The following is a 16,516-nucleotide window of genomic DNA, read 5'->3' on the forward strand; positions in this document are numbered from 1 at the left end:
TAGATGTTACCAACTCAAAAGCATGGTTAGGGCATCATGAAGATGGGAGAGACAGACGGGAAGGCGCCAGTTGCAAGTATCCACCCCACGGGAGACGGACGGTGGATGAGAAATCGGCGATCGCCGCAAGCAGACGGACTGACCTTAGGAGGCGGGGGAAGGAAGATTCGGGCCATTGCTTCTCCTCCCAGGTGAACAGGAAGTGTGTCCTGACTGACACACGACTGACCAGGGAGTCCTAAGGCTCCCTGGCCGATCAGGTCTCAGGACCAGCTTCCTAATTGGCTGGGAGGAGAATCAGGATGACAATAGCGAGAATTAATATACTATTGTCACACAACTGGGTGGACTCAGGGAACGTAGTGCTCTGCGCCCCGAGTCCACCCCTTTTTTGAAGCCAATTAAAGCCCCTGGCTCTAATCACGTGCTTCTAAAAAACAACAACCCATTGGTGCCCTGTATGTAGATTAGGGGCCGGGCACATGGATTAGGGGGGCGGTGCCCCGTATGGGCAGGCCACCACTGCTAGTATACATGGACCCCCTACTTTCTACGGGCCCTTGTGCAGCTGCACAGTTTGCAAAATGGTCTGCCACCCCTGGCTAACACTTTAAGTGACGCCAAGCAGACGGCTACCACCCTTGACTCTGAACTAGCCAGGATGTGTAAGTTCACGTCCAGCCATGAACGGCTTTGCTCCATAGCAGCTGGAGTTCTTTGAGACTAATTGATTGCATGATTAACAGAGCGCAGAAAACACGGTGACACATTTAATTACCGCGTCTAGATACAACACCACCCCCTCAAGTTGGCTTCCCGGTGCCATCACAGGGAAGACTGCACAAGCTGCAGTCTGGAGGCAGGAAATAACGACAGGCAACCGGTATGGACACACGTTATTGGTTGGTGGTTACCGGGATCAGCGAAAAACGCATTTTTGGGAGATGGCATGAAAGCGGTAACAATTAAAGAAGAGGCAGACAAAATTATTCTAAAACCCCAAAGTCCAAGCCAAGGACTGTGATCTATGCATTGTGGGAACCATAGGTGGGCACTAGGGTGTGCACCCCAAAACTCAAACACAGAGGCAGTGGTTAGGGGTGTACACATGCCACGGCTGCAATGCCATGCTTCACAGCCATGGCAGAAATCATAGAGAGTTGAATTTTTTTTTTTTTTTATATATTTATTTTTAAAATGTTATTAACTGCCCTGTTGGGGGGCTTTGGTGAAATATCAGGGGTCTAAATAGACCTCTGATGTCTCACATTTAAAGTGGTTGTAAAGTCAGAATGTTTTTTATCTTAATGCATTCTATGCAGTCTTTTGCGCACAGCAGCTGCCCTCGGGCCCCCTTAATACTTACTGGAGCCCATCTCTGTCCATGAGTGTTTTAACCATCTGAGACTCTCCCTCAATCAAAGTCAGTCAGCCAATCAGGAGAGAGAAGGGGCGGGGCTAGGTCGCAGCTCTGTGTTTGAATGGACACAGGGAGCTGTGACTCAGTCCGTAAGCCCCCATAGCAAGCTGCTTGCTGTGGGCTCACTCGACAGGAGGGAGGGGCCAGGATCACAGAAGAGGGACCCAAGAAGAGGAGGATCTGGGCTGCTCTGTACAAATCAACTGCAACAGAGCAGGTAAGTATAATAAGTTTTTTTTTTTTTTTTGAGAAAAAAAAAACAAGATTTTACAATCACTTTAAGATTGAGAAAGGGGCTGAGGACATAGATTCGTTAGTCCCTTTCTCTGCAGCCTCAGCTGCACAAATGAATAGGAAACACTCACAGGCTTCCTATGCATTCACAAACTGAAGCATAGTAAACAAAACATACAAACCTGCATAAGAGCCGAGTCTTTAACAGCCCCCAGTTGCCCCTCCTTAAAGCGGGAGTTCCACTGTATTTTTTTTTGTTTTTTGTTTTTAAATCAGCAGCTACAAATACTGCGGCTGCTGACTTTTAAAATATGGACACTCACCTGTCCAGCGCGCCCGCGATGTCGGCACCCGAAGCCGATCTGTCCCTTGGCTCTCGGGTGCTGCCACCGCCATCTTCAGTATGGGAATCAGGAAGTGAAGCCTTGCTGCTTCACTTCCCGGTTCCCTACTGCACATGAGTGAGTAGCGCTGCGCAATACGGACGGTCCCTGCTGTCTCTGGGACCCGTGTGTTTTCCAGCAGACAGCGGGGAAGGGACAGGAAGTGGCATAAATACCAGCCGCTTCTGTGGCTATCTATGCCCGGAAGTGGGTGCAAATACCTGTATTATACAGGTATCTGCACCCCCCTCCCCCCTGAAAGGTGGCAATTATGACACCGGGGGGGGGGGGGGGGGGGGGTTCCGATGAGTGTAAGTTCCACTTTAGGGTGGAGCTCCACTTTAAGGTGTGAATAGAGGTGCCCACATGCCGCAGTAGCAATGCTTTGCTGCGCACCTGGTGCAAACACTATTGGCGGTTGGCAAGCCTACTGAACGTGAATTGGGAAGCGTGACCACAAGGGATGAAAGTGCGTGTGACACATCTGGCAAAAAAACATGTGCTGAGGAGGGGGTCACATCGTCTCCACACCATCTGTCAATTGTACCTGAAAAGCAATCCAAATGTGGGTCGCTTTTCAAATGAGCAGCAGGTTTTTGTCTAAAGGAAAAGCTTTATGAAGGCTGCCATTACCGATCCAAACTCCAGAAAATGCTAACTACCTGGTGGTCCTTCTGGATCAACATTTCCTTTCCCTGACTCCAAATAAATCTGCAGATCTAGATTTCTGACTTTACCCTGAATTTTCCAATGTGCTTGATTGTTCCAGATCAATGACTTGGAAAGCACTGAATGAAGGATCAGCATGACAGCCAGACATGGAGCATGGACATTATAAAGGGCTTAGATTTACGCTTTATTATTTGATCACATTGGCCGTTAGGATTTTCCTCAGCCGGATTAAAAAATATGAAGCATTGTATGTAAAGCTGACCATGGCTCTTACAATATGATTGTACCAGCTCCTTAAGGGCGACCATAAACTATACAATCTGATTGTACAATCTACTTTAGATCTATCACCAACTATGTAGAGCAAGGGCCTGCCTGATTGGATACAGCTTAAAAGGATCGTTAAGATCTGACCTCATATAACACAGTTTTAGTAAATCTAGATGCGATCGTATAGCGTATGGCCAGCTTTAGATGTACCAACAACTATTACATAGTATTAGAGAAAGTATAAAGAGAACTCATGCTGGGAACTCTGCCCTCTTTCCTCCAATGACCAGACTTGTCCTGACACGCCCCCCACTGCACAGCCATTCACTGGGAAGATCAGTGTGCTGCTGCTTCTCCTCCTCCCCCCAGCTTTATTATTTATATATTTATTTATTTTTGTATACCTATATACAAAATGTTTGCTTTCATTTCAATTTTAAAGTGAATGGGTTGTTTTACAAGGTGATCATTTACAATCACTATAAAGCAGAATGAACCTGTTCACGCCAACCCTACGCAAATATGCGGCCTCACTGGACTGAGCTTTTTTCTGTGGGGCCGCATATTTGCCTTTGTGCTGGGAGGGTAGCGCACATCGCGCTCCCAGCACAGCGATCAGATCACCAAGAGCCCCGGGCCCTGTTCTAACGATCGGGACCTGAAACATCCAATTCTGGGTCACCTGACCGCTAGCCTCTGATTGGCTATCACAGTGATCAGTCATGGTGAAGCCCGCCCCCTTGTTTTCTGTTTGTGTGAATGGATGAGACAGATACATTGTATCAATTTCTGTCCTAGCAGAGATCGAAAAAATGTATTAATAAAAAAAAAAAAACACCTAGATCAAGGTTTCATCTTGGTCAGTGCCAGGGTTAATGTTTGGGTTAGGGTCAGTAATTTTTTGACAGGATTTTTTTATTTTTTTTAATTAGTATCATTGTCAGTGTATTTTAGGTAGGATTAAAAAATAAATAAATTAAAAAATAATGCGTACTATTGTTTCTGGTCTGTACTGCTGGTACAAACACCAAACTAACATACATGTGTGGTATCGCTGTGATCGTCAGGAGCAGGAAAATTTATTTTGGGTTGTTTTTTAGTGGTAGGTTATGGTAGTAGCAAGAAATATACAGCTAAATTTAAAAAAATAAAAATAAATATATAAACATATAATATATATAAACACACACACACACACACACACACACATGTTTATATATATATATATATATATATATATATATATATATATATATATATATATATATATATATATATATATATATATATATATATATTTATATATATATATTATATATATATATATATATATATATATATATATATTATTTTTTTTTTTTTTTTTTACTCTTTTGGTACAGTTTTCCATTTACCAATTACCACCAAATGAAAGCCCAATTTGTCCTGAAAAACACAAGGTATAATCCACCTAGATGCACAAAGTAGTTATGATATGTACGGTTTTACTAACACATGTGAAAGTTGCAAAATTGGGCTCGTCTCGGGGAAATGACATGCACCCATTGTTGATGGGAGGTAATCGCAAGTAGGCTGCAGGAGATCAGCACTGATATGACACAAAGAATTAAAAAAGGTGCAAACAGCATTTTATTACATTAAGGAAATTATTATACAAGGGGCTCACATCCATTTAAAGGCACTGAGCTCTTCCTCGAGTGATTAATTCACAAATCTATACTCTGTTATATGGTGACAACACTTTGCCCCGTCTCCTAGTAGTTCTCTTGCTTTGTCACACAGGCCAATAGAGACCACAAATGACACCATGCGCAGGCACGGTCCATTTTTGTCACTAGCAATGAGATCAGGTTCTGTCCAAATCCGATAGAAAGCTGTCATCTCAGAGCCCCGCCCACTCTTGTACAAAAGGGGTGGAGATTCCTGTAACACCATTGACCTAATATGACCTCAATAATAATTAACATCCCCGCCCCTTTGTATACACACAGCTGGAGGGTGGGGAATCCCCCAGCTGCAGCTCATTGGCCCAACAATGGCATCTAATGTGGGGATTGGACCAAACCCACCTATATACTGTGAGTATGGGATTGTATATATAGTATTGTAAAAAAAAAAGTTTTTAGATTTTATTGTTTTGTTGTTTTTTTCCCCCTTTTGATTGGTTGAACTAGATGGACTTGTGTCTTTTTTTCAACAAGACTAACTATGTAACATACCTGGAGCGGACTCCTAACTCATTTCTCGCTGAATTCCAAACTCGCGCTCCTTCTCCAATCCAATGAGCTTTGGACCGAGTTATTCTCCACCCCCAAAGCCCGCCTCTTTGTTTGGAATGACCCCGGAGTAAAAAAAAAAAAAAGATAACGCTCGTTGTCACCATCAAGAAACCCGCACTGGGAAATGCTGCGCAGCCATCGCTGGAGGAAGGCCCCAGGTGATCCTCGGCACTAAGATGGGGGGGCGGCAAAAATGTTCTTCTGTTTGTTATTTATGACTTAGAGGGTCAGGGGATGCCCAATCTCATCCCTCGTGGTCAATGTCTAAAAATATCCACCCTGAGAAACACCACGCCGCCATTAAAAGCAGCCTGTACACTGTTTAAAGTGTTACTAAACCCACAGCAGTAAAATAAGTCTGTATATGCAGTAAAAGCATGCTTGTTATACTCTGTGGAGCCTAAGGGGTTAATGCTCTGCATTGTGTAAAAAGGCTGTGTGATCCTGTCTTCTCTGATCCTCCCCTTCTTCCACTGTCCCCAAACCATCTCCTGGTAGAACAGAGCCTTGGAGTCACTCTGCACATGCTCGGTTTTGTGTGTATTGCTAGAGGTTTTTTTTTCTTGGGAGAGTGCATGTGATCAGCACAGGGCCAATCAGCACTGTCCAGAAAGAGGGTCAGGGGTCCAGCAACCTCAAAGGACAGTCAGAGGAGAATGGAAACTTCTCCTACAAGTTTTAACCAGGCACTGATAGAAGTCACAAGACTGCTATATATTGCAGATGAGAAAAGGTATTTAGCAGTTTATATTTACTAAAATTATTGCATTACCATGTTGTGTGTACTGTGGGAAACCAGATATAGTGAATGCAGGCTCCTAGGTTTAGTAGCACTTTAAAGTGGTTGTAAACCCTTACAACACACTTTGACCTACAGGTAAGCCTAGATTAAGGCTTACCTGTAGGTCCAAGAAATATCTCCTAAACCTACACAGTTTAGGAGATATTTGCCGAAAGACAGGCACCGCTGTCTACGTCGCAGGTGCGAATATGCCGCGCGTGGTGGCTCCGCCGAATGACAGCGGCAGAGCAGCGAGACTCACCGAGAAGATGGATTCGCCGGACTACAGGGGACAGCGGTGACATCGCTGGCTCCTGTGTCAGGTAAGTGACACATAATGTACTAATATGCGATGCATAGTAGCCCATTATGCTTTACCTTTGCAGGGAATGAAGCCTGCTCATCTACGTATGTTGTAAATGCATACAAAATTACATGCTTTTGCAAGCGTTTTCAAAATGTACGCCGCATTGGGGCGTCATTCTGGCACCCCAAATGTGGCAAGTAAATGCGCATTTTGCCACGTGCAAAAACATGCAACAAACGCGGTAAAATGTGCAAACCTGAATATGGCAATAAAGCTCCTTGAGCTACTTTGCTGCATTTACTGCATGTATGGTAAGCCATTGACATGAATGGGCTGCTCTATGCAGCATGCGTAAAAAAAGTGCATTTTTAATGCGCTTCAGTGCCTTGACAAAGTATTCATACCCCTTGACATTTTCCATATTCTGTCATGTTACAACCAAAACGTAAATGTATTTTATTGGGATTTTATGTGATAGACCAACACAAAGTGGCACATAATTGTGAAGTGGAAGGAAAATGATAAAATGGTATTCAAGTTTTTTTTTTACAAATAAATATGTGAAAAATGTGATGTGCATTTGTATTAAGCCCCCCGGAGTCAATACTTTGTAGAATCTCCTTTCACTGCAATTACAGCTGTAAGTCTTTTTGGGGATGTCTCTACCAGCTTTGCACATCTAGAGATCCCATTGTAGCTCTGGCTGAATACTTTGGGTCGTTGTCCTACTGAAAGGTGAACCTTCGCCCCAGTCTGAAGTCTTTTGCAGACTCCAACAGGTTTTATTCTAAGATTGCTCTGTATTTGGCTCCATCCATCTTCCCATCAACTCTGACCAGCTTCCCTGTCCCTGCTGAAGAAAAGCTTCCTCACAACATGATGCTGCCACCACCATGTTTCACAGTGGGGATGGTGTATTCAGGGTGATATGCAGTGTTAGTTTTCCCCACACATAGCGTTTTGCTTTTAGGCCAAAAAGTCACATTTTGGTCTCATCTGACCAGAGCACCTTCTTCCACATGTTTGCTGTGTCCCCCACATGGCTTCTCACAAACTGCAAATGGAACTTCTTATGGCTTTCCCTCAGCAATGGCTTTCTTCTCACCAATCTTCCATAAAGGTCAGATTTGTGGAGCGCAGGACTAATAGTTGTCCTGTGGACAGATTCTCCCACCTGAGCTGTGGATCTCTGCCGCTCCTCCAGAGTTACCATGGGCCTCTTAGCTGCTTCTCTGATTAATGTTCTCCTTGCCCAGCCTGTCAGTTTAGGTGGATGGAAATGTCTTGGTAGGTTTGCAGTTGTACCATACTCTTTCCATTCTCGGATGATGGATTGAACAGTGCTCCGTGAGATGTTCAAAGCTTGGGATATTTTTGTATAGTCTAACCCTGCTTTGAACTTCTCCACAACTTTATCCCCAACTTGTCTGGTGTGCTCCTTGGCTTTCATGATGCTGTTTGTTCACTAAGGTTCTCTACCAACCTCTGAGGGCTTCACAGAACATCTGCATTTATAGTAAGATTAACTTACACACAGGTGGACTCTATTTACTAATTAGGTGACTTCTAAAGGCAATTGGTTCAACTAGATTTTAGTTAGGGGTATCAGAGTAAAGGGGGCTGAATACAAATACACACCACATTTTTCACATATTCATTTGTAAAAAAAAAAAAGAAATTGAAAACTATTTATCATTTTCCTTCTACTTCACAATTATGTGTCACTTTGTGTTGGTCTATCACATAAAATCCCAATAAAATACATTTACGTTTTTGGTTGTAACATGACAAAACGTGGAAAATGTCAAGGGGTATGAATACTTTTTCAAGGCACTGCAATACTAAGGTGCAACAAGGCATGAAAAAAAAAAAGGTGACAACTGTATTTTATTGTCAGATGTTGAGGACACACAGCAGTTTGCACCAAACCCCAAGCTCATCCCTCGTACTAAGAAACCAATTCCAGGAAAGCCATGCAGTCATCACCAGAGGAAGTGGCTGAAAATGGGCTGCAGAGGATCAGAAGTTATGACATGGAACAAAGCATGAAAAAAATAAAAATAAATTAAAAAATAAAATAAAACGTAAAAAAATAAAAAAATAAAAATTTATGAAAAAATAAAAATAAAATACAAAATAAAAAAAATAAAAAAAATTCATTAAAATAAAATAAAAAAAGGTAAAATATGTATTTTATGGTCAGTCTATAACGCACAGAGCTTCATCACTCAGTGTCAGGACAAGGTCAACCAGCACCCAGGGCAAAGAGGCCAAACTGCCCCCTCCCAGTAGTCACTCGCTTGTCAAAATCGCTGATGTCACGACTCCATTCAGCCTTGTAAAAGAAGGAAGGACCCCCCATCCCTACAGTAATGTGCCCCCCCCCCCTTCAAGAAACCCTTCACCTGAGGATGTGGCTGAAAAGCGGCACCAGGAGATCAGCAACCCTGAGCTGCAACAAACTATAAACCAAAAATTAAAAAAAAAGGAGGTGAAAACCATTTCATTGTCCGTCGTCTACAACACCCAACGCATTAGACCCAAACCCCAACCTCAACTCTAATATCAAGAAGCCCAACCTGGCCATTGTCGTGCAGCTACTCAATGACAAAGTGGCTGCAAAGAGCCTGCAGAAGACCGGCAGTACTAAAATGGAACAAAGCATGAAAACAAGGTGGAGTGTTATGTACATTGTACTGGGATTGGCAGCCGCTGGCAAGTTGTCTTCCTTTGATTGTGATACATTTCTGGGCGTTCCTCTCTGGATACTTTATGTAACATTTCTTCTTTATATAGAAAACATCAGAAATATTATTGAAAAAGGAGGTGGAAAAAAAACTGCATTTGATTGTCAGTTATCTATAAACACACAAAAGGTTCACAACCCCTCCCCCAGCTCATCCCTGGCACCAAACGACCCATCCTGGCCAGGCAGCCATCGCTGGAGAAAGTGGCTGCAAAGAGGCTGTAGAAGATCAGCGCCTATAGAATGCAACAAAGCCTATAAAAAGGTGGAAAGTGGATTAGATTGTCAGTTATCTAGAACACACAGGAGTTCACAACAACTACCCCCTTGGATCATCGCTGGCACCAAGAAACCCACCCTGGTCAGGCAGCCATCACCAGAGGAAGGGAAAGAGAGATATCACCACTCCAGGAGGTCAGACGATAGTCAACCTCTTCACCAGTATAGAAGCCACAGGTGCTGCCAATTGTATGTACCAATAATTAGGAAGTAGGTCTGGACAGCCGCACTATGAAGAAATTGCCTTTTTATTAAAAAAAAAAAATCGCATCAAAAATACATGCCACAGCAAACAGGCGAACTGACGCATTTCGCACTAACAGTAGTGCTTACTCATATGAGTAAGCCCTACTGTTAGTGTGAAACGCGTTGGCTCCCCGTCTGCTGTGGCATGCATTTTAAATTTTGATGTGATTTTTTCAATAAAAATGCAATTTCTTCAGAGTGCGGCTGTCCAGACCTACTTCCTAATTATCATCACCAGAGAAAGTGGCTGCAAAAAGGCTGCAGAAGATCAGCAGCTATAACATGCAATACAGCCTAAAAAAAAAAAAAAGTGAAAACTGTATTTGATTGTCAGTTGCCTGGAACACACAGGAGGTTCACACTAACCCCCCCCCCCCCCCCCCCAGCTCATCAATAGCAGCAACACACCCACTCTGGGCAGGGAGCCATCACTATAGGAAGTAGCTGCAAATAGGCTGCAGAAGATCAGCAGCTATGATATGCAACAAGACAAAAGTGATAAATGTATTATATTATGAATTATCTCTAACACACAACCCTCCCTCCCCCAGGCTTATCCCTAGCACAAAGAAACCCACCCTGGCCATTCAGCCATCACCAGAGAAAGTGGCTGCAAAAAGGCCACAAAGGGTCAGCAGCAAATCCAACAAGCAACAATGCAACAGCAGAAAATGCAAAAAAATTAAAAAAGGTGAAAACTGTATTTGATGGTCAGTTGCCCATAACACTCCAAGGTTCAGACCAACCCATCCAGCTCATCAACAGCATCTACACACCCACCCATGGAAATGCCTGGCAAGTGTCTGTACATAGGCTGCAAGAGATCCCCACCACTAAGGCTGGCCATACATTATACAATTTTCCATTTACCTTAAACCATATAATATGAGGTCACACCTAAACACTTTCAATTTGTATGCAGTCAGGCAGGCCCTTGTACTACAGAGTTGATGGTAAATCTAAAAGGAAATTAAATAAGAAAATTGGATAATGTATGGCCAGCTTAAAATGCAACAAAGCATTATAAAAAATAATAATAATAAAACAAAAAGCTGGAAACAGTATTGTGCTATGTGATGTCTATAACAAACAACATTTCTCACCTAACCCCCCCCCGCCCCCAACTCATCGATAGCACCAAGACACCCACCCCGGGCAATGCCCGGCACCCAGGGTTGCCAACCTGCTGCAGCAAAATATTGAAATTTACTGGCGGAGCGCATTTTTTACTGACAACCTGAGAAACTACAGAACTCCTATTGAAAAACTAACGCAGTGAATCTTTGAACAGTATAAACACGATATGGAAACACCGACAATACCCACAACAACGCCATTTGCTTGATTTACACTTATTAAGTCAACCAAGAAATGATCAGCCCCTGATATTTACTGGCAGTTGTAAAAAAAAAACAAAAAAAAACACATTTTTACAAACTGTCAGTAAATTTACTAGCGGTTGGCAACCCTCTTGTCAGTGAAGGAAGTGGCTGCAAAGAGAATGCAGGAAATCAGCAGCGATGACACCACATGCAAACCCTAAAAAAAAAAAAAAAAGGTGAAAACTGTATTTTATGGTTGTCGGTGTCAGTGGTCCATAACATACAGGGGTTCACACCAAACACCCCCACATTCCCATCACCCATCCTCAGAAATGGAATGCAAATCACTGGGGTGGGGGGGGGGCTGCAAAGAGGTTGCAGAAGATCAGCAGCTAGGACATAAAACAACCCCCCCCCCCAAAAAAAGGGGGGGGTGACAATTGTTGTTTATGAGAAATATCCCCCAGCTGGTCTCTGTAATGAAATGCTGGGCTTTCTATGCCGCACATTGGAGACATCAGACAGTAATCTATGCAGAGACATCAAAGCTGGGGGGGGTCTTTTGAAGTCTGCTGAAAATCAGGCATTGCCCCCCTCCCCCCCCCCAAAAAAAGGAAGAAAAAAAAAATCAGAACCATGTGTGAGCTCCATCCATCCACCCGGCTCCATCCAGCGGGCTCCGGTCCACCTCCCGGTCGGAGTATATAGGAGACATCCATATGTATGGATAGCGGATCATCCCCCATCCACCCTCCACCATGCCAATGCACCATTCTCTGTGACCTTGTGGGCTACTTACCGGCCCCTGGAAGCAGCAAGAGCAGCAGAAGGAAGCGGATCATCCTGGGGCCATGGAGCTCAGAGGCGGGCTGCTCGGTGGGTCGGGATCCGGGCGCAGGTAGGGGGGTGCTGGGCTTTCCGATCTCCCCTCTCCTCCTCCCGGCTGTCAGAGCCCAGCACGGCTCCCCGGGTGAGGATTGGGGGGCGGAGCCCGGCTACACATGTTCAGGACACCCCGATCCCAGCTGTGTGCTGTGCCTGGGTCACATCCACACTACTGTCACTTGTAGATCCCGAATCCCCTCCCCCAAAACCTGGAGGAGGAGGGGGGGCTCCATACACCAACCTCCCCCCCCCCACTGGAGCATCTGGGGGCCACACCACCCCCAGCTGCTCCTCACCGGATAATGGGATCCTTCTGGATCTGCACGCTCCCTAATAAATCCCAGGCAGCGCCTTCGTCTTCCAACCGGACGTGCACGGAGCGATAACACTGAACGACCGATGTCTGCCGCGACAAAACCATCCAATCGGACGGCCAGCGAGAAATGGCAGATAAAAAGTCGGGGAAAAAAAAGGTGCATTTGTAATTTTTCCTCTACCGTACACACTTTGATCGATGATCGATTTATTTTTCGATCAATCTCTTCCGATAGGAATAATCAATTATAGTTGGCAATCTTTTCAATCAATACGATACACACAGGGATGTGGATTTTGAATGATATATTAGATACGATCATAACGTACGATCGTAAATGATCTCGCCATGTAGTCTCATAATCTGATCGATATATAAAATAGGATCATAGCGTACGATCGTAAATGATTGATCTTGCCATGTAGTCTTATAATCTGATCGATAGATAAGATACGATCATAAATGATTGATCTCGCCATGTAGTCTTATAATCTGATCGATAGATAAAATGCGATCATAACGTACGACCATAAATGATTGATCTCGCCATGTAGTCTTATAATCTGATCGATAGATAAGATACGATCATAAATGATTGATCTCGCCATGTAGTCTTATAATCTGATCGATAGATAAAATGCGATCATAACGTACGACCATAAATGATTGATCTCGCCATGTAGTCTAATAATCTGATTGATAGATAAAATACAATCAAAACGTACGATCGTAAATGATTAATCTCACCAATCTCGCCATGTAGTTTTATAATCTGATCGATAGATAAGATACGATCATAATGTACGATCATAAATGATTGATCTCGCCATGTAGTTTTATAATCTGATCGATAGATAAGATCATAACGTGTGATCATAAATGATTGATCTCGCCATGTAGTCTTATAATCTGATCAATAGATAAGATAAAATCATAAAATCTAATCGATAGATAAATTATAATCAAAACGTATGATCGTAAATGATTAATCTCCCCAACCTCACCATGTAGCCTTCTAATCTGATCGATAGATAAGATACGATCATAAATGATTGATCTCACCATGTAGTCTCATAATCTGATTGATAGATAAAATACAATCAAAACGTACGATCGTAAATGATTAATCTCACCAAGTAGTCTTATAATCTGATCGATAGATAAAATACGATCATAAATGATTGATCTCACCATGTAGTCTCATAATCTGATTGATAGATTAGATACGATCAGAACGTACGATCATAAATGATTGATCTCACCATGAAGTCTTATATTCTGATCGATAGAAATACAATCGTATTCATGAATAAAGTATTGGTGGGCACACACACACTTCAGTTTTTTGTTGTTGTGTGATTGCAGTGCGAATCGATCAATACAATAAAAAAGCCATAACAATTTTGAATCAATTTCAATCGGATTCAGTAAAACGTAGTCAATTAGCCAGGGCAGAATACTATCGATCGCTTTGCACCAATTAGCAGCACTGAGATCATTTGTTCAGGAATAAGATTATATGGTGGAAACAGAGATTTGATTAATAATTGATAATTGCAATAGTGGCTATACACACTTTGATCGATGATCAATTTATTTTCCGAATGATCTCTTCAGATAGGAATAATCATTTATAGTTGACAACCTATTCAATTAATACGACACATGCGGGGAAGTGGATCTTGATCGATGGATAAAATACAATCATACCGTACGATCATAACTGATGGATCTCACCATGCAGTCTAATAATCTGATTGAAGGAAATACAATCATCTTCATGAGTAAAGTATTGGTGGCCACACACACGCACACTTCCGTTTTTTTTTTTTGTGTGTGTGATTCGATCAATACGATCAAATAGCCATAACGATTTAGAATAGATTTCCAACGGATTCAATCAAACGTAGTCAATCAGCCAGGGCAGAATACTATTGATCGCTTTGTACCAATTAGCAACACTGAGATACTTTGTTCAGGAACACGATCATATTTTGACAGATTAGATTTTTAGATTACATGGTGGAAACAGAGATGCGATCAATAATTGATCATCGTAATGGTGGCTATACACACTTCGATAAATGAATGATTTATTTTCCGATCAAACTCTTCGATAGGAATAATCAATTATAGTCGAAAACACATTCATCAATATGCCACACATGGGGAAGTGGATTTTGATCGATATTTGCGATAGATATGATCATAACGTACGATCATAACTGATTGATCTCACCATGTAGTCTCATAATCTGATCGATAAATACGATACGATCATAACATACGATCATAAATGTATGATCTTACTATGTAGTCTCATGATTTGATCCATGGAAATACAATCATATTCATGAATAAAGTATTGGTGGGCACAGACACAATTGAGTATCTTTTTGTTGTGGGATCACAGAGCGATTCGATCAATATGATGAAATAGCCATAACAATTCAGAATCAATTATAATCAAATTTAATCAAACATAGTCAATCAGCCAGGGCAGAATACTATTGATCGATTTGCACCAATTAGCAGCACTGAGAAAATTGATTATCGTAATGGTGGCAATACACTACACATGCAGAACAAAGCAGTAAGTTCCCGTTGATTCTGGCGCCACCAGCTGCACATGCTCACTTTACTCCCCGTGTAAGCTCCAAGTCATCCCAGATAGAGCTTACACAAGTAGAGGATTCCTCCCTGGCCCCCATGTGACCATGCTGAGTCAATTGCGTGGGAGAGAGGGCAGCGAGTCACATTCCCCCCCCCCCCCCCCCATAGAAGGTATGTCACTTAACCTCTCGATAGACAGGGCAGGGGGAGGTAAATGTAAGGGGTCATTCACAATAAATGGAACATGAATTTTAAGTGCAGTAATCCATAGGAACTAAACCTCTTCCATCATGTCTTGGTCGCACTTAGGCTACTTTCACACTGGGGTGCTTTTCAGGCATTTTTGCGCTAAAACTTGCGCCTGAAAAGCTTTCACACTGGGGGCGGTGTGCTTGCAGGACGGGAAAAAAAATCCTGCAGGCAGCATCTTTGGGGTGTTGCGGGTGCAGTAAATTCACCGCTCCTAAAATGCCCCTGCCATTGAAATCAATGCCCAGCGCTGCAGAAGCGCCTGCAAATCGCTTCGGCAGTGGTGCTTCATAACCCTTTGTTCGGCCACTCCCGGGGGGTTAAAGGCTCCCAGCCAGTGGCCAAAACGCGTTGCTAAAACTACGGTAAAGCACCAGTAAAACTAGCAGCGCTCACCACCAACGCCCCAGTGTGAAAGTGCCCTTAGAGCTCAACTTCTTGATTAAAGAAAAAACCCTTAAAGCATACCTCCCAACATTCTGAGATGGGAATGAGGGACACCTACTAACAAACGTATGTAGGCATAGGACACACCCCCTTAAAAGAGAAATAACCTTTTTTTTTACCACTACTATTCATTTATATTGGCTTTTAAAATGTACAAATGCAGCAATTTAGAATTTGAATGAAAGGTTTAGCACTGGGAAACACTTTTTGAAAGAAAAAAAGTGCATTTTATATACAACTATATAGATCAGACCAAAATGAGGGACAAATGAGAAGGAAAGAGGGACAGAGGGACATTGCTCCAAATCAGGGACAGTTGAGAGCTATGCCTTAGCCCTTGTACACACGGTCGGAGAATCTGTCGGAATGAGTCTTATCGGACCGTGTCGTCAGATAATCCGACTGTGTGTGGTATGCATCGGACTGATTCCGTCCGAATCTCCGTCGGACCCAATTTTCCAACATGTTGGAAATATTTCCCGACCAACTGGTTCGATCGGACATACTCCGATCATGTGTAGAGAATTTTGATCGGACCAAGTGCCACGCATGCTCAGATCAAATTCCTACATCAAAGCTATTGGCTACTAGCCTGAATGTAGTCCCATCATAACGAAATTACGTCATCACGTTCTGAACGATTGGATTTTTCAACAACTTGGCCCGACCGTGTGTATGCAACAGTTTCGGACACAATCCGTCGGACTAAATCCGTCGGATTTGGTTGGCAAAATCTCCGACCGTGTGTACGTGGGCTAACAGTGGGTCCCTCCTTCCCTGCACTGAAAGGGTTAAGTATAGCGGTTGGAGGAAAAGTACTGTATTTCTTGCTCTTCCAACTACCAGCACTATTCTCTCCAATGCTCTGTGTTGTCGGTCAGCTCTCTCCACCCTCATGTACAATGCAGGACTGTTGGCCCTGCATTGTACTTGATGACGTCATAGCGCTTTAGAGAAGATGCTTTGGGGGACCAGTGCGGAGGAAGCATGCAGGAGCGAAGAATAAGGTAAGTATTAGGCCCCATTCACACTTGCCGATTTCCTGCATTTCCAAAACGCTTGGCAGT

At 43.1% G+C, this 16,516-nt stretch overlaps 1 protein-coding gene across 2 annotated transcripts in view; it reads right to left on the reverse strand.

The window, feature by feature from the left end:
* Positions 1 to 12,039, reverse strand: part of LOC143924836 (uncharacterized) — a 122,402-nt gene extending 110,363 nt beyond the window's left edge. Inside the window, exon 1 of one of the 2 annotated variants that reach the window (XM_077449326.1) lies at positions 11,739 to 12,031. In XM_077449326.1, coding sequence (XP_077305452.1) covers positions 11,739 to 11,781 — 43 coding nt within the window. In that variant the 5' untranslated portion in view covers positions 11,782 to 12,031. Of the gene's footprint in view, positions 1 to 11,738 lie in introns of both variants that reach the window. The other variant, XM_077449327.1, reaches the window with a different exon arrangement.
* Between the last annotated feature and the right edge of the window lie 4,477 nt (positions 12,040 to 16,516).

Source organism: Lithobates pipiens, unplaced genomic scaffold (assembly GCF_037356315.1).
Source record: "Lithobates pipiens isolate NorthernLeopardFrog02 unplaced genomic scaffold, aLitPip1_a1.2 Scaffold_22, whole genome shotgun sequence".
In the NCBI taxonomy this organism is placed as follows: Eukaryota; Metazoa; Chordata; class Amphibia; order Anura; family Ranidae; genus Lithobates; species Lithobates pipiens.